This window comes from Labeo rohita, chromosome 21 (assembly GCF_022985175.1).
Source record: "Labeo rohita strain BAU-BD-2019 chromosome 21, IGBB_LRoh.1.0, whole genome shotgun sequence".
Taxonomy (NCBI): domain Eukaryota; kingdom Metazoa; phylum Chordata; class Actinopteri; order Cypriniformes; family Cyprinidae; genus Labeo; species Labeo rohita.
Genome location: NC_066889.1, coordinates 28,332,319 through 28,360,300, shown reverse-complemented (window position 1 = coordinate 28,360,300; position 27,982 = coordinate 28,332,319). Strand labels below are relative to the sequence as shown.

At 34.0% G+C, this 27,982-nt stretch overlaps 2 protein-coding genes, 1 long non-coding RNA gene and 1 pseudogene across 4 annotated transcripts; 3 read left to right on the top strand and 1 right to left on the bottom strand.

The window, feature by feature from the left end:
• Nucleotides 1-699: 699 nt before the first annotated feature.
• Nucleotides 700-10,406, top strand: LOC127151936 (torsin-1A-like; annotated as a pseudogene).
• A 58-nt stretch (nucleotides 10,407-10,464) lies between these two features.
• On the top strand, nucleotides 10,465-12,097 carry LOC127151937 (uncharacterized). Its single transcript, XR_007825002.1, has 4 exons — nucleotides 10,465-10,573; nucleotides 10,738-10,787; nucleotides 10,948-11,069; nucleotides 11,371-12,097. It is a non-coding gene; the product is annotated as an uncharacterized LOC127151937 (long non-coding RNA).
• A 1,044-nt stretch (nucleotides 12,098-13,141) lies between these two features.
• tor1 (torsin family 1) lies at nucleotides 13,142-23,284 on the top strand. Of its 2 annotated transcripts, none has more exons than XM_051093276.1 (5): nucleotides 13,142-13,481; nucleotides 17,402-17,667; nucleotides 17,805-17,980; nucleotides 21,060-21,187; nucleotides 21,276-23,284. In XM_051093276.1, the coding sequence occupies exons 1-5, from the start codon at nucleotides 13,283-13,285 to the stop codon at nucleotides 21,518-21,520; spliced, it is 1,014 nt and encodes a 337-aa protein (XP_050949233.1). In that variant the 5' UTR covers nucleotides 13,142-13,282; the 3' UTR covers nucleotides 21,521-23,284. The 2 variants fall into 2 exon arrangements, with proteins under 2 accessions (XP_050949233.1, XP_050949234.1); XM_051093277.1 differs by lacking the exon at nucleotides 13,142-13,481 and adding an exon at nucleotides 15,903-16,212.
• Nucleotides 22,814-27,856, bottom strand: nsa2 (NSA2 ribosome biogenesis homolog (S. cerevisiae)). Its single transcript, XM_051093279.1, has 6 exons — nucleotides 27,708-27,856; nucleotides 25,711-25,898; nucleotides 25,471-25,621; nucleotides 24,785-24,964; nucleotides 23,431-23,623; nucleotides 22,814-23,344 (listed from the first exon to the last, which is right to left on the bottom strand). Exons 1-6 carry the CDS (start codon nucleotides 27,708-27,710, stop codon nucleotides 23,277-23,279), a joined length of 783 nt encoding a protein of 260 aa, XP_050949236.1. The 5' UTR covers nucleotides 27,711-27,856; the 3' UTR covers nucleotides 22,814-23,276.
• Nucleotides 27,857-27,982: the final 126 nt, after the last annotated feature.

Sequence of the window (27,982 nt, the reverse complement as noted above, 5' to 3'; positions counted from 1 at the left end):
AAACCATCAAACTTAAAACTTTTTAAAACTTCTTTATAAACATTTATACATTTATACATAAACATTAAACTTTATAAACTTTATAAACATTTCAAACTTTTTCAAACTTTCTGTTCCGGCTTTCTCAAGCCAACTTAAAGTTTGTCTTGACAAACTTTTTTATCTAGTTAATTGTTACTTTCATTGTGTTACATACCTATATCTTCAAATTTCTTTTTTCACACTCTCGGATAGTTAAAGTACAGAACAGAAAACGTTCATAACAGAAAATGTGGACACTGAGGCCACCTAGAGTACTAGAGGTAGTAATTACAACGCAAGCAGATTATTTATCGATCCATTTTTGATTATTTCTCCAGAATAAATAGTACTGTTTATGCACAGTGCATGTCTTTATTGTTAATAAACCATTAATTTACTGAAATGCAAATTAAGTCCTTGAGTCTTGTTGCATTTTTGCGGTTTCGCTTGCATTACTAGGACACTGAGTCTCCGTTTTACTGTTCTAAGTTTTACTGTTTTAATTGTTTTAAGTGCAGGATACTTTAGGATATTGTTATTGCTTTTGTGATGGCAAGTGTGTATATAGTGCAAACCCGCCCTGCAGCTCATTTCATTGGTCAACTCAATCTCAAAGATCTCCACAATATCCTGTAAAGAACTTCAGGAAGATCATGTAACTTTAACTAGGAAGTAGATGCTAAGCTAGAGCCTGCTTTTGTATCGACAATTTATTTATTAAAATGACAGCCCGGATGCCCCCTCAGGTCACCCTATTACTTGTGGGTGCAGGATTTGCTGCTCTGGGTGCAACATACTGGCATTTCTACTGGAAGAAGGAAGTCTGTAATGCGAACTGGATTAACTTCAATAAAACCGGTAAAAGAGAAAGTTAATGTGGATTTGATTAGATTACAGTTTTGTGATATGCAGAACGAAACCTGCAACATTAGTAAACAAAATAAATACATAAATGAGGAAATGTAAATGATACTGCACGAAGGTAAGAACAAATACATTTTCATGCAATTTAGTCAGAAATGTATCAATTTTTTTTTTTTTTTATTTTTTAAAAAAAATGTATTTATTTAAATTAAAATAGAAATAACAATTTATTACACTTTTTCTTCTATTATTTAGGCCAGTTATTTATTTATTTATCAATTTACATTTCCTTTAATGATGAGATGATCCATTTACCAAGTGTTGGAAATGACCAAAATTCACTAGGGGAACTCAAGCTGAAAAAATAAAAAAATGAAAGCATAATGTAATAAAAATAGAATGATTATGGTCTCTAGTTGTCCTGTTTAGCTAAGCCCTCAAAACACTTCTTATTTACTGGTATTGCTTGATTTGTACATTATATTAAATAGTTTACACTTTGCAAAAACGTTTGAAGTTAGATTTTAAAAGGTGACATTACATTCTTAAAGACTCTATGCTTACATTTCTTTAGTGCTCCTAATTAAAAAAAAAAAAAAAAAACTAGGAACAGTGACAGAAATGAACCTTCCCATTATAAGGTATATCTGACCCCTTAGTTTGTTTGTTTTTTACATTTGTAAAGCCATTTAAAAAAAATGTAATTAAACCATAAATTCAATTAAAATAATAAGTAACTTAAAAGAATAAGTTGCCAGTCAAAAGAAATCAGCATCAACAAGTCATCTTTGCATTAAGTAATATTTGCAGAATTTTTGACATGACTCAGAGGTGGCATTAATGCATTTCCTAATAACAATGTTATGAGATTAATGTTTTAAATATAAAGTTTTGCTAAATGACTCAATTTAAACTTTAAAAAATGAAACTGAAACCGCCAGTAGGTGGCAGCAAGGCAAAGTGACTGAATATTATAACTGAATAATTAATTCAGTCGATTGGTTCAAACAGCTGATTCATTTAGGAACAAAGCAAGTGACTCTCTTTATAAATGGGTCACTGAATCAGTGACTCAATTTGTTCAAAAGCGCAGACTCATTCATAAACGAAACAGCACTGTGTCAAAGATTATACATGTGGGGTGGCTCAGCTGTGGCTTTGTTTGGAACTATTTTTGTTGACGAAATAGAACACAATCAGACAACAGTGTTCCTAAAAATATGTCACTCTCCTTAGTTCATCACGATCTCACAAACTTCCATTTTAATTAATTAAGCTCTCTACACTGCACACTGAATCTTACATTGTTTCTACACTTTGTTGTAATAAATGACAAAAACTGCAGTCAGCCTTTACAATCTGTGCTGTGAGGAGCAGGACACGCATTGACGAGAAGCATTTCCATTGGCTGCAATCTGCAGGTATTATAGCAAAAGACTGCATTGCCCAGCGAACCATAAACACAAATATCCAGCTGTGTTTTTAGTCTACATTGTGCTACGTTTATGTGCAGAACTGGGATTGCTTTTGTAGTCTTTTGAATAGGTGAATATAGAAATCACTTTAATTTCCAAAAACGCCTAACCAGTTGGAAGTGAAACGCCGTCCCCCCTCAAAATTCACCCTTTAGGCCTGGACTCCACCTCCCCACGCCCCCACCCCCTTTCCAGCCCTGTCTTTACCCCTATTGGCTGATTAACGTGGAAAGCAGCGTTGCCACGCCCACTAGTTTAGGTTTTTGTTTGTTTAGGTTTACAAAGGTTTCCTGAGCCTCCAAAATGGTCTCTCAGTTTGGTTCACTAGGCTACACAATCATGGAGAAGACTGCTGATCTGACAGTTGTCCAGAAGACAATCATTGACACCCTTTACAAGGAGGGTAAGCCACAAACATTCATTGCCAAAGAAGCAACATGAAGTCATTCTTTCCAGAAGGCCAACAATTCACTAAAAATGTTTTTTTTTATTGGTCTTATGACGTATTCTAATTCTAATCTGCGAACAGCTATTTTTAGCTGTACAAAACAGTTTGTTTTGCTGCTTGATAATAATAATTATTTTACCGCTCGCACATCTCCTGACATGCTTTCCCGTATGAGTATGAACGGGCAGCATCTGGGGTGGGGGGGACAGAGGCGCATCAGGCGCAATCATCAAAAATACGGAAATATAAAATGAAATAAAAACGCTGGAGTGTTTTCAGGGAATATTTGAATTTATTCACATGCAACTGAATTAGCTGTTCATGTGGTGGACTGTCATGATTTTGGCTAATATATACGCAAAGCTGACTGATAAAGAAGTGGGTATATGCTTTATACCTGTGTATACCCTGCACTACACCACTGGTTTTACCATATAATTTTAATGGATTGTCTTAATTATGAGCACACTGGTTTGTAGTGCAAACAGTTTCACCGTTTACTGTCCTCTCATCCATAGGACTGAAGCATGACCTAAAAAAAAAGCTTTTTTGGGCAGCACATTGCTGCTAAGGTCATCCTGAAAGCTGTCACAGGCTTCATGGAGAGTAAAAACCCAAAGAAACCACTGGTTCTGTCCCTCCACGGCTGGACTGGGACCGGGAAGAACTTTGTGAGCCAGATTATAGCGGAAAATATTTACAAGAAAGGGATGACGAGCAGCTTCGTTCATCTGTTTACAGCGACATCACACTTTCCTCACGAGTCTCACATTAACGAATACAAGGTAATGAGTTTATACAGTATATCACCAAAATAAATACATTTATCTCTTGTGGCTCTTCACTGTCATATCTGAACAAAATGTATGTTTGTATGTGCTTAGACCCAGTTACATAAGTGGATACGAGGGAATGTTTCCATTTGCCCACGTTCAATGTTCATCTTCGATGAAATGGATAAAATGCATCCCGAGCTGATCAACAGTATTAAACCTTATCTGGACTTTTACAATAACCTGGACGGAGTCTCATACAGACAGTCCATCTTCATCTTCCTCAGGTCAGTATCATAGGCACAGTAAACTTTTGACATACTCATTTCAAACCAAACAGCCTCTGTTAAGCCAGTTGTTCTTGTTTTTATAGCAACGCTGGTGGTGAAAGTATCGTTCAAGTGGCTCTGCATTTCTGGGAGCTCGGTAGAGATCGAAGGGAGATCCAGTTGAAGGATATAGAGATGGCACTTTCACTGTCTGTCTTCAACAACAAAAACAGTATGTCACATGTATCTCTTTTCTCATCTGTGGAGCAGAGCAATATGATACAATAATGTCAACAGTAGCAATATGATGCAACAATTTTTATATTATAAATTGATTTAACATTAAACATTTTTTGTTTAAGTGATGTTATTCGTTAGACCCACTGTTGTTGGCCAGGCGACATAACAAAGGTCATTATATAAATAAATTATTAGCATATTGGTCTAGAGATGTAAAGATTACCTGAAAACCATACTTAAGTAGAAGTACAGATATCTTACAGTGAAAATTACTCCACTACAAGTTACAAGTAACCAATTCAAGGCAGAGGCAAGGAACTATGTGCAGGTATTTAATGGAAAAACTAGAACAACTATAAACCATAACCAAAGGGAACAAAGAACATAATGACAGGCAAAAAGACAAACATTACATTCAACAACTCACAAGGAACTATAGAAACAGTAGAGCTATATATACACAGGGGGGCTAACAAGCTTAACAAGATAACAAGACACACCTGATTAGACTAATCAAGGGGAACCAATGACAATTCGGACTACAAACTGACTACAAACACCATGGGTGACAGGAAGTGACATAAAAGTCCAAAACAAAAACCACCTATGATTCATAACTACTTGCTAAGGAGCTCACATTCAAATAAGGTAGTATTGTTGACAAGTTTGAATGAGTGAGAGCAAAATGCACAAGATATAGTACTTTCAGTGCCCTGTAGTTGACAATATCATGTCTTCTGTAGCAGAAATAAACTGCTGCAGATACTCGTTCAAAAATGTTGTGAAGTAGAGAGTAAATATTGTTAATATTTTTGATACTCAGTGAAACCAAAAATCCAAAAAGATACTGAAGTACTTATTCAAATACTTTACACCTCTGCACTGGTCACATGACTGTAGTTATAGGTGTGGCTCATTCAATCAGACCAAAGACTATAGAATACCCAAGAGCTGTCACTCCTATTCACAAGTTTCCTACACCCATGAGGCCTTGCGTCAAAAGTGGGAGCGTCTTCCGCCTCAAAGTAAACAAGCGGGACGTGATGATATACAAAATAAAGCAGCCAAAAGCCTGTGAAGCTCCGTCGGAAGAAGCATTCACCACAATTTCCATAGATCGATCCATGTTATATGCACAAATAAAAGCCTAACCGTGTGTGTGTTTGTTTGTTGAATTTCTGACTCTGATAAATTAATTTACCCATTGAATAGTGCCATTAAATGCCAGTACGAATATCAATATGATGTAATAGAAGAATAATGTACACATATACCAATTGCGTATGGCATATATTTAATATTCCTAAAATAATTTGTATTCTTTATATTACTTGTATGACTGGGTGTTTAAAAATGTAATTATTAAATAGGTCCCAATGAAAATTTACTCGCAAAGTAAGATCTGGGGGTCGAACATTAGGACACGCAAAGTGAATCACGCACATGACTGGACAGAAAGTGAGGCTTCTACGAAAGGGATTTCTACGTTAACAAGCCTCGAATCGAGGCTTCATCTGGCATACCCTTTAACAAGCTCTGATGTCTCGGATCAAATATCATTTCACTAGTTGACAGTCGTTCAATATTTAGCGATCCAAACTTGCTAATGATGTGGGAACACAAATTCGAAAAGCATATGCTGTCCTTAAGAACGTAATGACATCTCTCATAAAGGTGTGCATCTTTACAAAGTCAACAATAGTCTAAAAAACACTTAGCCTCTTCGCTACTTAGCACACAAAATACCGTTGGTATACTACGTCTGCCGCCTCACCGGAAGTTGTACCCACATTCTTTTTACAGCCCCCACCCCCGCTCATTATGGCCGCGAAGCCCCGCCTTCTTAATCAAAGAGCCAATCGTTGACTAGTAAAGTCAGCGCGTCACTGCAGCTGCCGTTAGAAATCCTGGTTGCTATAGAAACAGTTAGTGTTCTGTGACGTGCGCTTAGTACTGCGCATACGCACTGGCTGATCTCGCCTGAAAATAAGCTTTTTTTAACGCTTATGGAGCACAAGGAACGATATTTATGTGGCAGTTTGTTGACAGATTTCATTGGTGATTTCAAATATAAAATTTAATCGTAAGCTTGCTGAACATTTTTGGAGAATCTGATGTTTCTCCATTCAAATAGATAGGAGCTGCACTTATCTGCCCAAGAGGCGTTTCAAAGATGGCGGCCAAGTGAAATGACTTGCTTAAAGGGACTTTGATCAGACCATATCCGTTTTCTGAAGTGTTGCATAGAGAGTTGAAAATTCCACAACATTTGAATTACCTTTATATTATAATTACTTTTATTGTTGCACATTCTTCTCTCTTTCCACAGGTGGTTTGTGGCACACTAGTTTAATCGATAAGAATCTGGTGGATTACTTTGTGCCATTCCTTCCTCTGGAGTACAGGCATGTCATTCATTGTGGTTTGGCTGAGATGGCCAGAAAGGGTCATTTCCCAAATAAAAATGTAGTTGTAAGGATGGCCCGTGACCTAAACTACTTCCTTAAAGGATACATGCGCATCTTCTCCATGCAGGGCTGCAAGATCATTTCCAGCAGACTGGACTTCTATATTTGATCGAATGAGAGTTAAATCTTCATGATTTCATTTATATATGTAACACAAAACACGTATGTGCTGACTGGAACATCAGGGACCTGATAGGCTTACCTTGCCACTCATGTGGATTCATATAAACAGTCTACACAGTCTGCGTGCACTGTTTTATTAGTGTTATGGAAGTGATGAAGTAAAAAGAATGTTTACCACTAACAAGCATAAAAATAATTTTCCCTAAGTTCCATAAATGAATTTCTGCTGTGGATAGAAATATCAGTAATGGATGCACTGCTGAACTATTTGTTAATGTATCAGAGATGTGCATGAAATCACATGAAACGAGGTACAAGCCTCCACTTCGAGCAGGATGCTATAAACAAAACATGACGCCTTTGATGACAATGTTTTAATGTAAAACTTTACAGTAAAGATTCAGGAGACAACTGCCTGAAAAAACCCTTTATTTATTTATTCATTTATTTTTATAATGGCTACAATCTAAGAGACTCTTTGAAAAGATTTTTAATTAAACTGGTAGGTGAGTCTTGTTGTAGAAAGTAATTACATAATGACAATTGTAATCATATTTAGCATTTACTGCAGAACATGAACAGGGAATAAATAATAACTACAACATAAGAACAAAGTAAACACATGGATACACATACAGTTGAATTAAAGAAAAAAAGGAAGACAATGGAGATTTAAACCATCTTTGTTTATGGATGAAAAATGTATAATACAACAGTTGCCAACATATTCAAGAGATAAATAATAAAATAATATTAATATAATATTATATTATTAATAAAAAATATATATTATTTAATAAAAGGTCATTAAAATTTATATTAAAAACGAATAATACAAAAATTGAGAACAAAAGAAGTGTTTACTTTTGTAGGGGTAAAAATAGAAGAACTTAAATCAGCTCATGCATTGGTTATATTACAATTAATAAAGATGTATGGGTGGCTGTTTCTTATAAAATACCACAAAATAAACATATCAGGATATTCAGAAATGGAAGAATTAATAGGGTAGATTTTATGAAGGATTTAAAAGTAAACCCAGTAGAATTTATTTCTTGCTGTAACCTTAGAAAAAAACATGGCGATTGGGCTATGTTTCTTTTTGTATTTCCTATAAAATATACACTTTTGTACATATTAGGTTCTAATATGTACACTTTAAGTACAGTACTTTGATTAGGCTACTTTAAGACAGTTTTTGTATCTTTTTTTCTGAGAGTGTAGATCAATGCCACCTAAAAGAAACGCAGAATGCATAATGTTCTCCTCACTAAACACTGGGTGACTTTTAGTTAGTTAAACTAAACAAACTGGTATTGCTTTTATCCAGTGTTGGGGAGTAACTAGTTACATGTAACGGAATTACGTAATTTAATTACAAAATAAATGTAATTGTAATTAATTACAGTTACTGAGAAAAAATATGTAATTAAATTACAGTTACTTTTGAAAAATGCCAGTGATTACAAAGGGGATTACATCTGAATTTTTTTCACACATCCACCCCCACTTACAGATTTCATTGACTTAAATGACTTAAATTGCATTGACTGCTCTAAAATGAAACACCAATGTTTCAGGAGTTTAGGACACATGGTTATTCGATAACTGTTTTATTTCCTATTTGGGTTTATGCATAAACTTGTTTGTTCCAAGGCATTGTTAGATGCTAATGTTTTCTGTCATAACTATGCAAACATTTGATTTCAAACCCAGTATCATAGCTATTAAACTTTTTCTTATGATGTTATTTATGTTATGATCTTGTTATGACATATAGTGCAACTGCGCTCACGGTGACCCGAGTTCGATTCCCGTCTTGAGGTCCTTTGCCGATCCCACTACACTCTCTCCTCGCAGCTCTTTCCTGTCATCTTTCTACTGTCCTATCACAATAAAAGGCATAAAAAGCCCAAAAATATAAGTTAAAAAAACAAAACAAAAAAAGTCTGAATTTGTGGTGGCTGTGCTTTAAATTAAATTACTACACAGCTCAGACTAATTCGGGGTAACTTAAGTCAGTGCTATATGCTTGATAATTTTTCTTGGCGGAAACTTTGCGTTTGGTTTGCTTATAAAATATTAAAACTTAATTCAATATTATGTGGACAGTTTCTTAATTCTGTCATGCTGGTATCGTGGACTCGCTCTATTGTTTCATACAAACGCAGCTGCTGCCATTTTTTTTTTTTTTTTTTTTTTTTTTGTACATTGTAATGGATTATAAGATAACTAACAAACTAGTACCACTACTTAATTATTTATGTGGTGAAATGTTGTGTAAGAAAACTGGTATGACTGCACTGCACTGTAAAAAAAAATCCGTAAAAATACAGTACAATATACCCTAATAATTAAAGGACATTTTACAGGTGTTTTTCCGTATTTTTGAATTACACTTTGCATTGTGGGAACAAGAACGTTGGTGGCTTACATCGGCGCGAAAACAGTGAAGAGAAGACGCGGAGAGTTTCTCGGTCAAAGTTTCGTTTTAATGTCGGTTTTCGAATTTGGGAAACATGTTTTTCATATACTCTTCGTGGTAAACGAGTTAAATGTCACATAAATTGTTTACGTAAAGTTAAGTTAGTTGCTGTCTGGCTTGTTTGGCAAATGAACGTCGCACTTAACATTTCTCTGCATATCGTCAGACATCTTCCTCGTGGAGTTTTCTGCCAAATGAGGTAAGTTTTGACCTTTTATTGTCTGTTTTACAGACACACGGAAGATAAAATGCAAAACAGAAACTAATTCGGTAACGTTACTAGCAAGCTGTCTGTGAAGCGACTGTGTAAACAGAGGCGTCCGACGCGCGGTAGCCGCTTCAGGTCAGCGGTCCGGTAACGTCAGCTCCTCGAGTTATCTGTCGCAGTCTAATGGACAAATGCACACGACATTATGTCAAAATGACCGTTGTGTTTCTTTCGTTTTCTTTTTTAATGACAGGACGTGATTGCTGCTGTACTGTGAATCTCAAGCGCACCTGCATTCTTATCCTGGGTTTGTATTCTGTTTTATTAACAGTTTTATTTAACATTAGTGTTAAGTATCAGAAAGAAAATAGTTGAGTAATTTATTTTGTTGACTTTAACAACAATTTGAAGTTGTTTGCTGTCTGATGCGTCGGAACCCAGCAAGCAATAGTCGTCATTTCAACGTCTAGTTTAACTATAGACCCGATATAGTCCGGCTATTTGTAACCCACTTCTAGACCAAATAATCTTGAATTTAGTTACATGTCATTTTTTGGCAAAATACTTGTGAGATATATGATATTTCATCATGTAAGCAAAGTCAACAGCGTTTACAAGGTGTTTGGTTTTATTTCTATATTTTATATATTTTTACATATATATATATATATATATATATTTATAGTCTATTCTAGGGCTATGTTTAGACGTCTATTAAATTTTCACTGACAGCCCAATGACAACCTTATTTTAGCCTAGACGTCTAGGCTGTGTTTCAACGACTAATATACGTTATTTAGACCAAAAATTGCTTGTTGGGAAGCCACGTCACAGACAACGTGCTAACGTTACCAAAGTGATTGGATTGATTACCTGTGCATGTTATCATCCTGGTGTGTATAAGGAGTGTTCAAACTGCTTGTCATTATGTATATGGTAATTTTGTAATGTCTTTTGTGTTTAAGGTGATGGGCAGTTCAAGATTGCTGTCGTTCAAGAAGTTAATGACCACTGTTGTGGTTGTGAGCTACAAATACCCAGAAGAGGCGGCACTTACATTGGAATTCATACAGAAGTAAGCAACACGTATGTTATTAAATGTCTATCTGTTTATTTAATTGAAAATAATGAAGTATATTGTAAGACACAGATGATCTGACAAGCTCGTACGACAGATGTAAATGGAGATTATTGGAAATGTAAGTTAAGCAGTTTATAAATAAATATTTTAATTGGTATTAGGGTTAGCAGTTAATTTAATGAACTTAAAATACTGTATGATTGATTTTCCATCTCTAACCTGCATGTTACTCTGTAGTTCAGTTTCATTCATTTCATTTTTATCATTATCCATTTCTTTTAGAGTTTTCCTGTGAAGAAATCCTAAATGAGGGTTGAGATGAAGGCAACCAGGTGGGTTTGTATTCTGTTTCATTTAGCATTAGTGTTCAATATTGAAAAAATTGTTGACTTTTACAACAATGTGAAGTTGTTTGCTGAACACGCCTTCAAAGGTGTTCAAAGATGCTTGTCGTTATGTATATGGTCATTTTGTAATGTCTTTTTGTTTAAGGTGATGGGCAGTTCAAGATTGCTGTCGTTTGAGAAGTTAATGAACAAATCTTCTTTCCTGTTGCGGTTGTGAGGTACAAAATACCCAGAGCAGGTGGCACTTACTCTGGAGTTCATACAGAAGTAAGCAATACGTATGTTATAAAAAGTGTATAAAGCATTTGGTCGTGTTGCTGTTTATTTAGTTGAATATAATTAAGTATATTTTAGGACATAGTTGATCTGACAAGCTCATATGACCGATGCAAATGGAGACTATTGAAAATGTAAGTTAAGCAATGTGTAAACAATTGGAAAGTATTATGGATTGCAGTTGATTCAATGAACTTAAAATACTGTATGACTACTTTTCCACTCCAACCTGCATATTACTCTGTAGTTCAGTTTAATTCATTTCATTTTTTGTTATATCCATTTCTTTTAGAACTTTCCTGTGAAGAAATCCTGAACGTGGTTTGAAATAAAGGCAACCAAGTGGCTATGCATTCCTCCAAGACTCTTGCATGAACAATTTTGAAAATCCATGTAATATTTGAGTTTTTAAATTGAAAGAAATGGCACTTGCATTAAACAGTAGTAAAATGGGAAATAATCCATCCCCTATAATGAATTGCACCACTTCAATGATATTTCTGTTACAATGAACTTCAAAATTCTGTTGTCAAGCCACTGGAGTCACATACTTTATACTTTTCTGGACCTTGAAAATGGTAGTTGCATAGACAATCAATAGAGGGACAGAAAGTACCCAGATTTAACTAAAAATACTCTTAATTTCTGTTCTAAAAGTGAATGTGAGTCTTATGGGTTTGGAATGGTATGAGGCTGAGTAACTGACTGAATTAACATTTTTGTGTGAACTATCCCTCCAAACAATATTGTTGTCTCTCATAAGAAAAAAAAGTTTTGATTCTTGACTGTTTTACAGTTTGAAGTTTAAATTTTGTGACCACTTTTTAGTACAACACCTGTATTGTACAGATGCTCATGTTTTCTTTTTTTTTTTTAATTTTGTCTGTTACTGTTTAAAGCTAAGCTGTCTTTTACGATACAGGCATTTTGCCTGAGTTGACACATTGTTAAATTAATTGAGTATTTCATATTGTTTAGTCCTAACCCACTTAAGGCAAACAAAAGCCATTGAATGCACTTTTAAGAATGTTTACATGAAGTAAAAATAAACCATGTTCAATTTGTATATTGTGCTGGATTTATTTGCTTTGTATATATATAAATATATAAATACACCATTAAAACAGAAAAAGTCCTGTTTTTTAACCGGTGGCAGACTGTAAATTAACAGACTGTAAATTTACGGTACAAAGTCCAGGTAATGAGCTGCCAGTACTTTTTCAGTTTTTTTACAGATTTTTTTTTTTTACAGTGTGTATCCCTAAAATGTCTAGTTTGAACTTGCTGTTTGCTAGCAACTGATTTCTTCATGGAAGCTTTGCGTTCAAATATTTCAACTCAGATCAGTGTTGATAAAAACATCTAAATAATCTATCAAGCAGCTGTGTAATAAGTGGGATAATGTACATTCAGCCAGTTGTTATCGCAAAATAAAGATGTATGTTATCTCTTACTTATTATCATCTTAATTCAAGTGATAAAGGATAAAGTTTGACAGTAATCAGTGCTAAGTGCTACTGTAAGGTAACTCTGCCTGGTTTAAATGTTTCAGAATGATTAACAGTTGAAAATATTAGAAATTTAGAAAAGTAATCAAAAAGTAATTAAAAGTAATGTTACATTACTTTAATAAAGTAATTGAAAAGTTACACTACTTATTACATTTTAAATCAAGTAACTTGTAATCTGTAACCTGTTACATTTACAAAGTAACCTTCCCAACACTGCTTTTATCAAGGTATTATATTCCAACCCATTAAAATTAAGTTATCAGAATCATCAAATATAAGCATAATATTCTGAGAATACACTCACAGTTAAGGAAAAAGGCTGACTTATTTGTAACAACAGACAAACAATTTTTGTTTATGAAAATGAGCAAATTTGCATTTGAAGATTACAACTATTTTATGCACTTCCTTTGTAGCTTTGATTAACAAATAGACAAATACCCTTCCGCATTAGATAAAAGAGGAAGATCTCTTTTAGGTTTTTACAATTTCATTTCCATTCAGTTTTTAGTCATGTGAAACCACAGTAGCATTTCAAAGCTATTGATCTGCATGACGTCACCGTCGTGGAACTTCTCCCAGCTCGTGTTTGATTCTGAACGGACGCTTTTGATTCGGTTTACGGAAGTAGCTCATCATTATTTACTAAAACCGGATTAGAATCGGTTTCGCTCCTCGGTGTCAGACTGCACAATGCGGGTGACATGTCTCCTGCTGTTCGCTGGTTGTGTTTTGTGGAGCTTGTCGATCACGGCGGCGATAGAGCCGATCAGCACGAGCATCGCTGTCGGTATGGCCGCGGCGCTCACCGGATTCCTGGCCCGTTATCAGAACGTGCTCTATTACTTTCAGGAATGTTGCAGACCAGAGTGGATTTCATTCAACAAAACAGGTTTGCAACAGCTGCTTTATCTTAATTTGTCGTTTACAGTGTTTAGTCTGTCATATGGTAACTTATAAATCCACATTTTCCTTATTAAAATGAATATTTATGCTAAATCGAATAAATTCCATACTGATGCTTGCATTTAAATGTCATACTAATAGGCAGTCACGTGCAGAATTTAAAAGACTGATGGTGTGTATAAGTTTAATGCACCTGACACTTAATATCATATATATTATACATATCATACATTATCTGATATATGCATTGATGCTGCTTATTACTTAGAAATTAATGTTAATGCTATATAATAACAGTCAGTCAAAAATCATCACTCAACCAATAATATTTCAAAATGATTTATAAGGCAAGCACTAATTTAACAATACTTTTATTTAACGTGACATTTAAAAACTAGATGAGTAATGTTTGAGAACAAACTTTAAGTTGGCTTGAGAAAGCCTAGCCTGAAAGTTTGAAGCAGTTGTAATAGAAGCAGCTAGCGTGATTTAACACATTGCTTACATGATTTAACATGTTGTTAACATGTTTTAGCATGATTAGCTTATTGCTTGTATTTTTATAGGCTGATTACAATGTTGTTAGCATGATTAGCATGTTGTTATCATAATTTGCAAACTACTAGAATGTTGTTAGCATGATTAGCCTGATTAGCATTTGTTACTAGCATGTTTCTAACATGGCTAGCATGTTACTAGCTTGTTGTTAACATGTTTCTGGCATGATTAGCATGTTACTAGCATGTTGCTAGCATGTTTTTAACATGATTAACAAGTTACTAACATGTTGTTAGCATGTTTCTAGTATGATTAGCATGTAACTAGCACGTTGCTAGCATGATTAGCACGTTACTAGCATGTTGTTAGCATGTTTATAGTATGATTAGCATGTAACTAGCACGTTGCTAGCATGATTACCAACTTACTAGCATGTTGTTAGCATGATTAGCATGTTACTAGCACGTTGTTAGCATTTTTCTATCATGATTAGCATGTTACTAGCATGTTGCTAACATGATTAGCAAGTTACTAGCATGCTGCAAGCTGATTAGCATGTTGTTAGCATGTTTTAACATAATTAGCATGATTAGCATGTTACTAGCACGTTGCTAGCATGTTTCTATCATGATTAGCGTGTTATTAGCATGTTGTTAACATGATTAGCATGTTACTAGAATTTTGTTAGCATGTTTCTAACATGATTAGCATTTTACTACCATGTTGTTAGCGTGATTAGCATGTTACTAGCATGTTGTTCACATGATTAGCATGTTACTAGCATGTTGCTAGCATGTTGTTAGCATGATTAGCATGTTACTAGCATGTTGTTAGCATGTTGTTAGCATGATTAACATGTTACTAGCATGTTGCTAGCATGTTTTTAACATGATTAACAAGTTACTAACATGTTGTTAGCATGTTTCTAGTATGATTAGCATGTAACTAGCACGTTGCTAGCATGATTAGCACGTTACTAGCATGTTGTTAGCATGTTTATAGTATGATTAGCATGTAACTAGCACGTTGCTAGCATGATTACCAAGTTACTAGCATGTTGTTAGCATGATTAGCATGTTACTAGCATGTTGTTAGCATTTTTCTATCATGATTAGCATGTTAGTAGCATGTTGCTAGCATGATTAGCATGTTACTCGCATGTTGCTAACATGATTAGCATGTTACTCACATGTTGCTAACATGATTAGCATGTTACTAGCATGTTGTTAACATGTTGTTAGCGTGATTAGCATGTTACTAGCATGTTGTTAACATGATTAGCATGTTACTAGCATGTTGCTAGCATGTTGTTAGCATGATTAACAAGTTACTAGCATGTTTCTAGCATGATTTAGATAGCTAGACAGATTAGAAATATTAGAAATATTAGAGTGGAAGCTTAAATGAGTCTAAATGGATTAGAAATAGCACATAGAAGGGAAGCTTGATTGAGCCTCAAGGGATTCTGGGAGTTTGAAGAGTGTTGCTCATTTGAACAGTCCATCAATGTAAGTCTATGGGATTTTTGGTGGCTTTGATAGTCTGGTTTACAAAAACCGTAAGCCGGATCAGTTAGAAAAGATACAGCACACCGAGTCAGACCAGTCTGAAGGTCTGGGTCGAGTTTGGTGGTTCTAGCTTGAAAGCTCTAGGAGGAGACAGATACCGAAATTTGGCTCAGAAGAAGAAGAAGAAGAATCTTAAATAGTAGATCAGTAAGTTGGTTTTCTCAAGCCAACTTAAATATTAGTCCTCCTGTCTTTATCTGCATATATATGATTTATAAAATATTTACATATACAATGTTTGACCCACTGACCAAATATATCATCACGCACTACTTTAAAAAACAAAAAAAAAAACAATATGCGCTACTGAACGGAACGCTACGCGCATGCGTCATGCGTCGCACGCGAACGACGTCACTCTTCCCAAATAGGAAGTGGTGGCGCTGTGAGTTGGATCCTGCGCTGTTGTTTTTTTCTTTCAGTTTCCAATTTAAAAAATCGATGAATTATTTATTAAAATGAAAGTTCGGCCGTCTCGCACATGGACTATCGTGTTGCACTGCCTCCTGGTATCAGGGTTGATCGTGGAGGCCATAGAGCCCGTGTCCACCTCACTGCTGCTGGGAACAGGAGCTGCAGTGCTGGGCAGGAAACTCTATCGCTATTTATATGAAACGTGTGATAACAACTGGCTCAAGTTTAATGCAACAGGTGAACGTTTGATCAATAAGTGTATTATAATTCATCGTTGATGCTGTGGGTGATGCTTTTGTGTATTAAGTCTGTCAAAAACCACGTTTTGATCACATTTGTTTGTTTCTCTCTGTCTTTTGTTATTATTCTGCTGATTTTTATAATGACTTTTTAATACAAGGCCTTGTCTTGTATTCATTTTTAGTTATTATTTTTAAAATATTGCAGTCAAATTGTTTATTTTTAAATTATCATTGTAAAAAAAAGCAGCTTGTGTCAGTTTCTTAATGATTTGTTCATTCAGAATCCATTTGATTTGATCAGATTGTGAACTTAATTTTTTTTTATTTCAAGTCAGTGTAATTTTTGCATAATTGAGTTATTAGTTTTTATTTTATATTTTATTTTTAGTTAAAATTTGAATATTTTTGTGTTTTTGTCGTTTTTCTTTTAAATATGCCTGTATAGTTTTTATTAATTTTATTGTAAACTAAAGGAAAGGTTAAATTAAATGAAAATGAGAAATCTTGCCTTGGCTAAAGTAATTTTAAGTTTGTGTATTTTATTGTATTTCATTTAAAGTTTTATTTTTATAAAATCTGTTATTTTATAGGTTAATTTATTAATTATTAGTTCAAATTTTATCTTTTTTGTTTAAATATTGATTTTAAAAAGTGGTTTATGTATATTTTTTAATTATTAAACTGATAAAGTTCTTTATTTATTTATTTATATATCTATTCTTTATTCTTCTTTATTTTGAGCAAAATGTTTGGAATATATTATATAAAAAATGTGTTATATTTTTATTTGTCTTTAGTCTGGACTACCTCTTATAATAACCTTGTTGTAAACAACTAAGCATGTTTTATTGTCCAGTGCTTAATTTATTTATTTTAAGTAGAGCAGCAAAACAATTAGTCACGATTAATCGATTCAAAATAAAATAAAATAAAATTGTATGTATATGCAAATACTTGTATAAAAATATAAATGATTTACATATAAATCTAACATATTTATTCATATGTATGTGTGTATTTATATAAGCATAATAAATATACACAGTGCACACACATATAGTATGCAAACATAAACATTTATTTTGAATCGATTAATTGCGACTAATAATTTTGTAGCTCTAATTTTAAGTGCAGGTGTACATATAAGTCATATGGCTGCTGTAAATCTCTCTTCTCATCCACAGGACTGAAGTATGACCTCGACACAAAGCTGTACGGGCAGCACGTCGCTGCTCAGGTCATCCTGAAAGCCGTCACGGGCTTCATGAACAATGTAAACCCAAAGAAACCACTGGTTCTGTCCCTCCACGGCTGGACTGGGACCGGGAAGAACTTCGTGAGCCAGCTTATAGCGGAAAACATTTACCAGAAAGGGATGACGAGCAGCTTCGTTCATCTGTTTACAGCGACAGCACACTTTCCTCACGAGACTCACATTGACAAGTACAAGGTAATGGGTTATATATGCAAATACATGGAAATGACATTATCTATTTCATTGCACCATCACAAAGCATCCAGTATGGAGATTTAAAACAAATGCTTTAAAGTCATGCGTGTACAAAATGTATGTTTGTATGTGTTTAGACCCATTTACAGGAGTGGATACGAGGGAATGTTTCCATCTGCCCGCGTTCAATGTTCATCTTCGATGAAATGGATAAAATGCATCCCGGGCTGATCGACAGTATTAAACCTTATCTAGACTTCTATGAAAACCTGAATGGAGTGTCCTACAGACAAGCCATCTTCATCTTCCTCAGGTCAGTGCCATTGTGCTTCTGTAAGTCTGTAATTAAAGAGATAGTTCACCCAAAAATGAAATCCATTTGCGACTGAAAAAATATTTAGGAGCACCATCTGTGAGTGACCCGATCAGCATATTTGCATTTGCGCTGCGGGGAGCTTCCATGTGTTTTTGCAGTATTGAGTAATGTATCATAGACATATCTCACCAGTCCTTTCATAAACAGAGTGTAAATAAGAGATTGATTGTGCAGTGTAGAGAGCTTCATTGATTATAATGGAACTTTGTGAGATCACGATGAACTAAGATGAGTGACAGCTTTAGTGATTTTTAAGGAAGTTTGTAAATGAGAGATTGATTTAATATAACAGGTCAATAAACAAGAAGTTAATATTATATGACTTGCATTGTCTGGCTATAACACTATTGCCTGATTTTGCTCTATTTCGTCATAAAATAGTCTGAAACAAGTCACAACTGAGCAGCTGCGCATCTTTATTCAAACACCGCGGTGTTTAGTTTATAAATGAACGTGCATTTTTAAACGGATCAAGTCAGTGATTCAATTTCCCATTCACAGTCACTTGCTTTATTCCTGAATGAATCAGCCATTCGAACGAATCAAATGAATGATTCAATAATTAAATCAGTGACTTGCCGCCACCTACTGGCAGTTTTAGTTTCATTTTTAAAGTATCTTTAAGGTTTTTAAAACATTTAATATTTCTGAAATATTTCTAAAAGCTATATTTAAAACAGTAATCTCAGTATGAATTTATGAACTTGATTGTCACCTCTGAGCCTCATTAAACCTACAAGCCACTTCTGTGTTCTTCTGTGCCTCCTCTGTAGTACAAATTAATTTTGTTAATACTGATTTCTTTGGATTGGTAACTTATTCTTATTTTACATGTTCAATGAATTCGGTAGTGCTGTATGTTGTTTCAGGGTTGGCATCATCTGAAGTCCTCTGAGGGGTTGGCATCATCTCTTCTTAAGTGTTCTGAATCCACACTGGAGCTTGTGAATTCGTAGTTACCAGAACAAATAGGAACGTAATTAGCATAGCTGCAGTTCAAACTAAGAAAAGAAAGATTTGTTAAACCAGAGCTAAAAGATTAATAATGAGCATTTGATCAGATATAGCTGCAGGAAAAGTTTATGAGATGCATTATTTGAATGCTTGGCTAAAAAGATGTGTCTTTAATCTAGATTTAAACAGAGAGAGTGTGTCTGAACCCCGAACATTATCCGGAAGGCTGTTCCAGAGTTTGGGTGCCAAATGTGAAAAAGCTCTACCTCCTTTAGTGGACTTTGCTATCCTAGGTACTACCAACAGTCCAGAGTTTTGTGACCTTAGGGAGCGTGATGGATTGTAGCGTGGTAGAAGACTAGTTAGGTACACAGGAGCTAAACCGTTAAGTGCCTTATAGGTAAGAAGTACTATTTTATAGCAGCACTATTTAATAGGTAGCCAGTGCAGAGACTTTAAAACTGGGGTAATATGATCATATTTTCTTGACCTGGTAAGGACTCTAGCAGCTGCATTTTGGACTTTCTGTAGCTTGTTTATTGAAGATGCAGGACAAACATCTAGTAGTGCATTACAATAGTCCAGTCTAGAGGTCATGAATGCGTGAACTAACTTTTCTGCATCAGAAACAGGTCACATGTTTCGCAGCTTGGCAATGTTTCTAAGATGGAAGAATGCTGTTTTTGTAACATGAGAAATATGATTGTCAAAAGACAAGTTGCTGTCTAATATAACACCCAGACTTTTGACTGTAGTGGAAGTAACAGTACATCCGTCTAGTTGTAAATTGTAAGTCAAAAGATTCTGTGTATTGTTTTTTGGTCTAATAAGTAATATCTCTGTCTTATCTGAATTTAATAGCAGAAAATTATTGGTCATCCAGTCTTTTACATTTTTAACACACTCTGTTAACTTCAATAATTCAGAAGTTTCATCTGGTCTTGTTGAGATATATAGTTGAGTATCATCAGCATAACAATGGAACATGTTCTTATTCTGTTGTTTTAATTGGACTTTTTTTAAAAGCTTAAACAATATAATTTTTTAAAAATTTGACATGAAAGATGACATACTTTTAATAAAGGTAGAAAAATGTCATTACAAAGGTAAAAACAAAATTTCCCTGTAAATCACTTTAAGGAGTCAAACATCACCTTGTAAAGGGAAGGCTAATTTTTGGACCAGATTTTTTAATTATTGATTAGAAGGTGCTCCTGAAATTTTGACTGTGCTCCTAAATTTTTGAAAAGAGAAAAGTAAGCGTGGAGCCCTGCTTGCATTTTACTTTTTTTTTTTTTTTTTATTTGGTTGTGGCAACATTTTATTTTTAAACCTTTATTTGAATATGGCAACATAATATCCTGCTCTGTAATATTTCTATGAATAAATGTGACCATGGACCACAAAACCATAACGTCATAAGTGTCAATTTTTTGAAATGGAGCTTTATACATCATCTGAAAGCCGAATAAATAAGCTTTCCATCGATGTATGGTTTGTTAGGATAGAACAATATTTGGCAGAGATACAACTATTTCAGTATATGGAATCTGAGGGTGCAAAAAAATCAAAATATTGAGAAAATCGCCTTTAAAGTTGTCCCAATAAAGTTATTTGCAATGCATATTACTAATCAAAAATTGAGGTTTGATATATTTAGAGTAGGAAATTTACAAAATATCTTAATGGAACATGATCTTTACTTAATTTCCTAATGATTTTTGGCATAAAAGAAAAATGTGTTTTTGGCTATTGCTATAAATATACCCCAGCGACTTAAGACTGGTTCTGTGGTCCAGGGTCACAAATCTCTGACAGAGACCCCTCCCTATCAGCCAATCACTGTGTGCATAGTTAAAGGAGAAGTCCACTTCCAAAACAAAGATTCACATATAATGTACTCGCCCCCTTGTCATCCAAGATGTTCATGTCTTTCTTTCTTCAGTCGTAAAGAATTTTAAAGGCCCAGTAAGGATCAATCCCACAGATATGAGGATCTCAATGTGGCTTCATGTTCAATAGTTGAAAACCAAATGTGCCATACTTATTTTTGTTTTTATAGCAACGCCGGGGGTGAGAAGATCGTTGAGGTGGCTCTGAATTTCTGGAAGGATGGTAGAGAACGAGAAGAGATCCAGCTGAAGGATCTAGAGACGGCACTTTCACTGTCCGTCTTCAACAACAGAAACAGTACGTCACGTTTCTCTTTCACATTTGCTAATATGTGGAACAGAAAAATGTTATGCATTAAAATAACTTTTGCATTGTCTTTCCTTAGGTGGTTTCTGGCACACTAGTTTAATCGATAAGAACCTGGTGGATTTCTTCGTGCCGTTTCTCCCTCTGGAGTACAAGCACGTCATTCAGTGCGGTTTGGCTGAGATGGTCTCCAAGGGTCGCGCCCCTGATAAAGAAGTGGTTGAAATGATGGCCCGCGACCTGAACTACTTCCCTAAAGAGGAGCGCGTCTTCTCCATGCAGGGCTGCAAGATCATTCCTGCCAGATTGGACTTCTATATTTGATAGAGAGGAAAAAACAAAGACTCAGAGACAGCAAACTGGTTATCCTCTGTGTGCTTTTTTTCACAGAACTACTTCTGCAGTAGAAGGATTTACAGAATTCCTTCTCAGACTGAGTTATTTGAAGCAGGAGATGTTTTTACTCAATCAGATGTGTTTTATACACTAACAGAGACTGTTTTATTAATGTCTGATCGGCTGCTGAAGTCCTTGATCTCAATGGTGTTTCTGTTTAAGATGATGAAGTTGCAGAGGAAACCTTTTATTTAAATGACTTTGCACATTGTGGAGCTCGTAAAAACACTGGCTGTCAGCGATTTTATAATGATCTGTATTAATTATCGTGAAGAGAAAAGCATTAATTTGCTTTTATCTTAAATATCACAGACATGTTTGTTTGTGCCTTTTTTAAATGTCATGGAAAGTTGAGGATGCAAGAAGGATCCAGAAGACAACGGGAATCTCATTTTGACCAGTGAAACTTAAAGATCTTTATTTTTTTTTTTAATGCATCACTGTTAGGATTCATTTTGTGTTGTCAATATGTGCCACTGGTTCTGATAGAAGGTTAAGTAAATCAAAGTGCCTGTTTATCTTGTCAGAAAAAAAAAAAACTTGGTTTAAACATAATTTCACATGAGACATTCATGAAACTTTTTATTTTTGAGATGCGCCGAGCACCAGCAAAAATACTTGAAGGATTTAATCTCTGTGTTAATTCTGATAAAGGTTTATTATGTAAACAGACTCGATCTTGAGAATTTTATACACAAATTCATTTCTGTTTCTATTTCTTTTTCATTGAGTTATCCAGGATAACCAGATAAGGAATTCTAAAATCATTAGATCATCCTAGAAATAGTATAAAAATGTTTACATGGCTGTTCAAAAGTTTGGGATCAGTATGATTTTTTTTTTTAAATGTTTTTTGTGCTCATCAAAGTTTGATTTATTAGTTATAAAATACAGAAAAAAGAGTAATGTTATGAAATATTATTGCAATAAAAAAAAAAACAGTTTTCTATTTTAATATAATTTAAAATTGTATTTATTTCTGTGATTCAAAACCAAATTTTCAGTATCATTACTCCAGTTTTCAGTGTCACATGATCCTTCAGAAATCATTCTAATATGTTGAAACCTATTTTTTTTTTTAAATGGGTGATACTTTTTTCCAGATTCTTTGAATAAAAAGTTCAAAAGAACAGCATTTATTCAAAATAGAAATCTTTCTAGCAATGTCTAGAAATCACAATTTTAAAATTCCCTGATCTTTCTAGGTTAACCAAGAACAAATGAGCACAAGAAAAATTTTTATTCCCAATTTTATAAGATTCCAAAGATTAAGTAGCACACAATGTGACAGAAACATTTGAGGCCTATTTTAAATGTCATTACTTTTAGTAAATGATTACTTTTTTATGGCATCTGAATTATCTAAATAGCAGGTGTGATGTATCCCAGGATACTGTGCAAATACAGCCGTTTCAGCTGCTTTCCTAACACAGAACCATTCATGAATAATAACAAATGCATAGAGAAACACTTGAACATTTTATCTGAAATTAAACAGCACTTTATTTCTGATCCACTTGTTCTTGTGAGCTTTGGGTCCAGATGTGACAATGAAACTCCACTGACTGTTTTCAAACCATCTTATGACTTCCAAGATGATTCCGACGATAACAGTATTCCACATAAGCACCGCTCCCGGCTGCACTCGGAGGCACAGTTCTGTATCAATTGTTTCAGGTTTCCATTATACAAGCAACACTGCGTTGATGCAACCATCATTTTCTGGGTTATTCGTCACCTGGGCGTATTTACCTGAAACACAAAATCAAATCTCAGTCTTCTATTCTGCAAAACATATCTTTAAGCACTGCATTGATGAAAAGTAAACAGCCACTCACCCCAGATGACCTTTCCACCCTGTGTGACCAATCCGAGCTCACTGACGTTGACCTCGATGACTGTTCCCTTGGTGATGACCCCTAGAGTGGTGTAGAGGGTGGAGGACGGGTTCTTCTTGACGCCCAAGATGGGTAAACAAAACGTGGCCTTCAGTTCAGGATGAGTGACGTGTGCCTTTTTAAACCTCAGACCCTAAAGACATTAAAAATCAGAACTTCATTCATATTTACATCAAATATAGTAACGTGTGTTTGAAAATAAAGTATATGTATGTATTTTACTATTTTAAAAGATGTGTTTACTTAACAATTAGGTTCCATTTGTTAACATTAGCTGCATTATTATACATAATAACTGCATTATTTAACATGATCTAACCATGAATAATTATTGTAAAACTTAGTTTGATCATTTCAACATTTACTAATATATTTGTTGTAAAGTTGTAACAATCAACAATTTTGCATTTGTGACCCTGGACCACAAAACCAGTCTTAAGTAGCGCGGGTATATTTGTAGCAATAGCCAAAAATACATTGCATGGGTCAAAATATATATTATTTAATGCCAAAAACCGTTAGGATATTAAGTAAAGATCATGTTCCATGAAGATATTTTGTACATTTCCTACTGCTAATACATCAAAACTTAATTTTTGATTAGTAATATGCATTGCTAAGAACTTCATTTGGACAACTTTTCTCAATATTTTGATTTTTTTGCACCCTCATATTCCAGATTTTTAAATAGTTGTATCTCAGCTAAAAATTGTCCTTTCCTAACAATGATGTATAAATCTCAATTTCATAAAAAAAAGACCCTTACGACTGGTTTTGTGGTCCAGGGTCACATTTGTTTTAACTTTTATTAACAAAAACGAACAAATACCATAACAGATGTACTGCTCCCTGTTAGTTTTAGTTAATGCATTACCTAAAGGCAACTAATGGAACCTTATTGTGAAGTGTTACCACATATTTACATATTTGTTGCATGTAGCATTTTACATGTATTTTTATTTATTTATTTGTTTTTAAATATTTACTTATTGACAAACGTATATCAGAACCACAATGGAAAAATGCATTAATTAAAACAAATAAAAAAACAAATTAATAAGGAAAAAAAAATAAAGTTATATAATAATATTATAATAATACCCAATTATTTTTAATTACTAAAAATGTTATAATTTTTCTAAAAATAATTAGTAATCTTTTTTTTTTTTAATTTATAAAAAAATAAACAATAACATAAATGCACTTTTGGTCTTTTTATTGTCTTTCTAACTCATTCAAGGTATTATTTTTAATCCGTATTGCCCAGCCCGAGTGCACAAGTGTGATATTTTACCATAGGTCTGATGAAGCGCTCATATTTAGGTGGTTTGCGTGTGAATCCGTCTCCTACGAAGCAGACTTTGGTCACCATTCTCTTCCAGGCCTTTTTCTGTCTCTTTCCTGTGCGGATGACCTTCAGAACCTCGGTTTCACCCTGGGCTCGAACTTTTGGTAAAGGAACCTCCCACTTTCCCTAAAGAGACGCATAAATCAAACCTCATACTTAAATATTAAAAACACACGGACAGAAAAAGCAATATGACATTGGTATTTGTAAACAGGAAACAGGATATTTAAGGAGAAAAAAATGCAGGGCTGTAGAGATTTTTTTAACAGTTTTAAAAGATTTTTTGCTCATCAAGGTTGCATTTATTTGATAAAAAAAAAATTGAAAAAAACTGTAATATTGTGAAATATTATTACAATCTAAAATAAGTGATTTCTAGTTGAACATATTGGAAAATATAATTTATTCCTGTGATGCAAATCTGAATTTTCAACATCATTACTCCAGTCTTCAGAGTCACATGATCGTTCAGAAATCATTCTAATAGAAAATAGTTAATTGTATTAATATTTCACTGATATTTTACTCTGAGTTTGATCAAACAACGGCAGCCTTGGTGAGCACATGAGACTTTTTTTCATTAAAAAACACTAATATAATAGCGTAAATCTCAGATCTGATTGGACACTTACAGCTTTCTCTTTCCTCTTCTGTTTGATCATGTTGGACAGCACTTTGGCGCGTGATTGTCCCTCTCTGTCCAGCAGGTAAGCTGGCACGGCTCCTTCTGGTGTCTTGTCATCGTCCTTCTGTTTGCTCTTCCTCTGCTCGTGCATCTTAATGCTGAAAACAAATGAACACACAATAGTTTAACAAATCCTAGATCATTTTTGCCTATATATTTTGTTTTTACCGAAGTAAATCACGCTTACGTCTTCTTCATCTGGATCTTCTCAGCGTGTCTCTGTTTGTGGTAGAGTTTGGCTTTGAGGCCGATCATCTTTTTGGCTTTGTGCGACCGCTCGTGCGCCTCACGGCTCTCCTTCTTCCTCTTCCTCTCGTGGTGGTCCAGACGGTAGCCATGACGCTTGCGGTGTAACTCAATGTGCTCGTTCTGCGGCTGTAGACAGACACAGGATCATTTGAAAACTAGTTCAACCACATGAAACGCAATGCTGATATTCTCAAATGAAACTTAATTGTAATAGACAAATAATTGTTTTTCCCAATATGAAACTACACTAGTATGATCAGAAGTAAAATAAGTGAGTCCACCTTCCTCCAGCTATACTGAATACAGAGGTAGTCATGGGAAATATGACTATATAATATGCAACAAGTCAAAGTGCAAACAAATAGGTGTAAAGATAACATGCCAATGTGACTCACTAGGGTTTGTAATGACAACATCAGATGAAAAACAATCATATAGTCCAATATAGTCCTTGCATAATTAAACTAAGATAAGTATATAATATAATAAATATATGTGACCCTGGACCACAAAACCAGTCTTATGTTGCACGGTATGTTTGTAGCAATAGCCACAAATACACTGGATGGATCAAATTTATCGATTTTTCTTTTATGCCAAAAATCATTAGGATATTAAGTAAAGGTCAAAATTTAGATTAGTAATATGCATTGCTATGAACTTCATTCGGACAACTTAAAAGGCAATTTATTTTTTCGCACCATCAGATTCCAGATTTTCAAATAGTATCAAATAGCCAAATATTGTCCTATCCTAACAAACCATACATCAATGGAAAGCTGATGTATCTGAAGATCTCAGTTTTGAGAAATTTACACTTATGACTGGTTTTGTGGTCCAGGGTCACATATATCAAATATAGCTTTAGTTATAGTTTACTAAAACTAAACACCAATTTTAATAAAATGAATATTAACTGAAATAAAATATACAATTTTTTTTGGTTGATATTTTATTTTATCTAGCTGTCAAGGCAACTTCTCTCATTTTTATTTAGTTTAATCTGAATAAAATTTAGTCTAATTTAGTTAGATATTCTAACTAAAAATAAAATTGAAGTTAAAAAAAAAAATATAAAAACTACAAAGACATAATATTTAATTTTAATAGGCATAAATTGTTTAAAAAAGTTAAAAAACATACAACATATTTATTTTAAACTAAAATAAAATTATTAAAAATTATATACATGTGTATTGATTTATATTATTATTATTTTATTGTACATTATAATAAATATATTATATATATTACTATATTGCCATGATTATATTGAATATAAAATATTATAGATATAATATATACTGCCAGTTAGAACAGTAAGATTTTTAATGTTTTTAAAGAATTCTCTTCTGCTCCCCAAGCCTGCATTTATTTGATCCAAAGTACAGCAAAAATATTTTTACTATTTAAAATAACTGTTTTCTATTTGTATATATTTTAAAATGTAATTTATTCCTGATTGCACAGCTGAATTTTAGCATCATTACTCCAGTCACATGATCCTTCAGGAATCATTCTAATATTCTGATTTGCTGTTCAAAAATTATTATTATTATGTTTAAAAAAAAAAAAAAAAAAAAAAAAAAAAGTAGACTTTTTTAATCAGGTTTCTTTGATAAAAAGTTCAGAACAACAGCAGAAGAGAAATCTTAAAAAAAAAACATTAAAAATATTTAAAAAATAAAATGTATATGTGTGTGTGTGTGTGTGTGTAATCGTATTAATATTTGTTTATTTACATACAGAGAAAATTAGGAATGTTTACAGATTTTTCATAACAAATACCACAGATATAGTTACGCATAAAATATATATGTTAAAAATATTACGCACATATTATTTAGGCCAAACATAAACAGACACAGCCACATGTCATCCAGACTCACACTAAACAAACACTTTCACACGACACTGGCGGCATTTTCTTCTTACCATGATGTGATGTGTGGTGTTGAGGTATTTATAAAGTTGTTAAGAGTTGTTTAATCCGCTATTGGGTGTTCAGCTCTGATATTTTGATGGTTTTATTTGAGGCTCGAGTTCGCGATGTTCTTTACTCAGAGCCTGTTCTGTAGAGGAAGTGCGTCTGTGAAATCCGCCCGTCACAACACTCTCATCCGCAGCAATGTCCGCAAAACTTCGCCTGTTTTGAGCTTTAATTCATTATTTCTATTTTTAAAATGAATATATGACATATACATTTATTA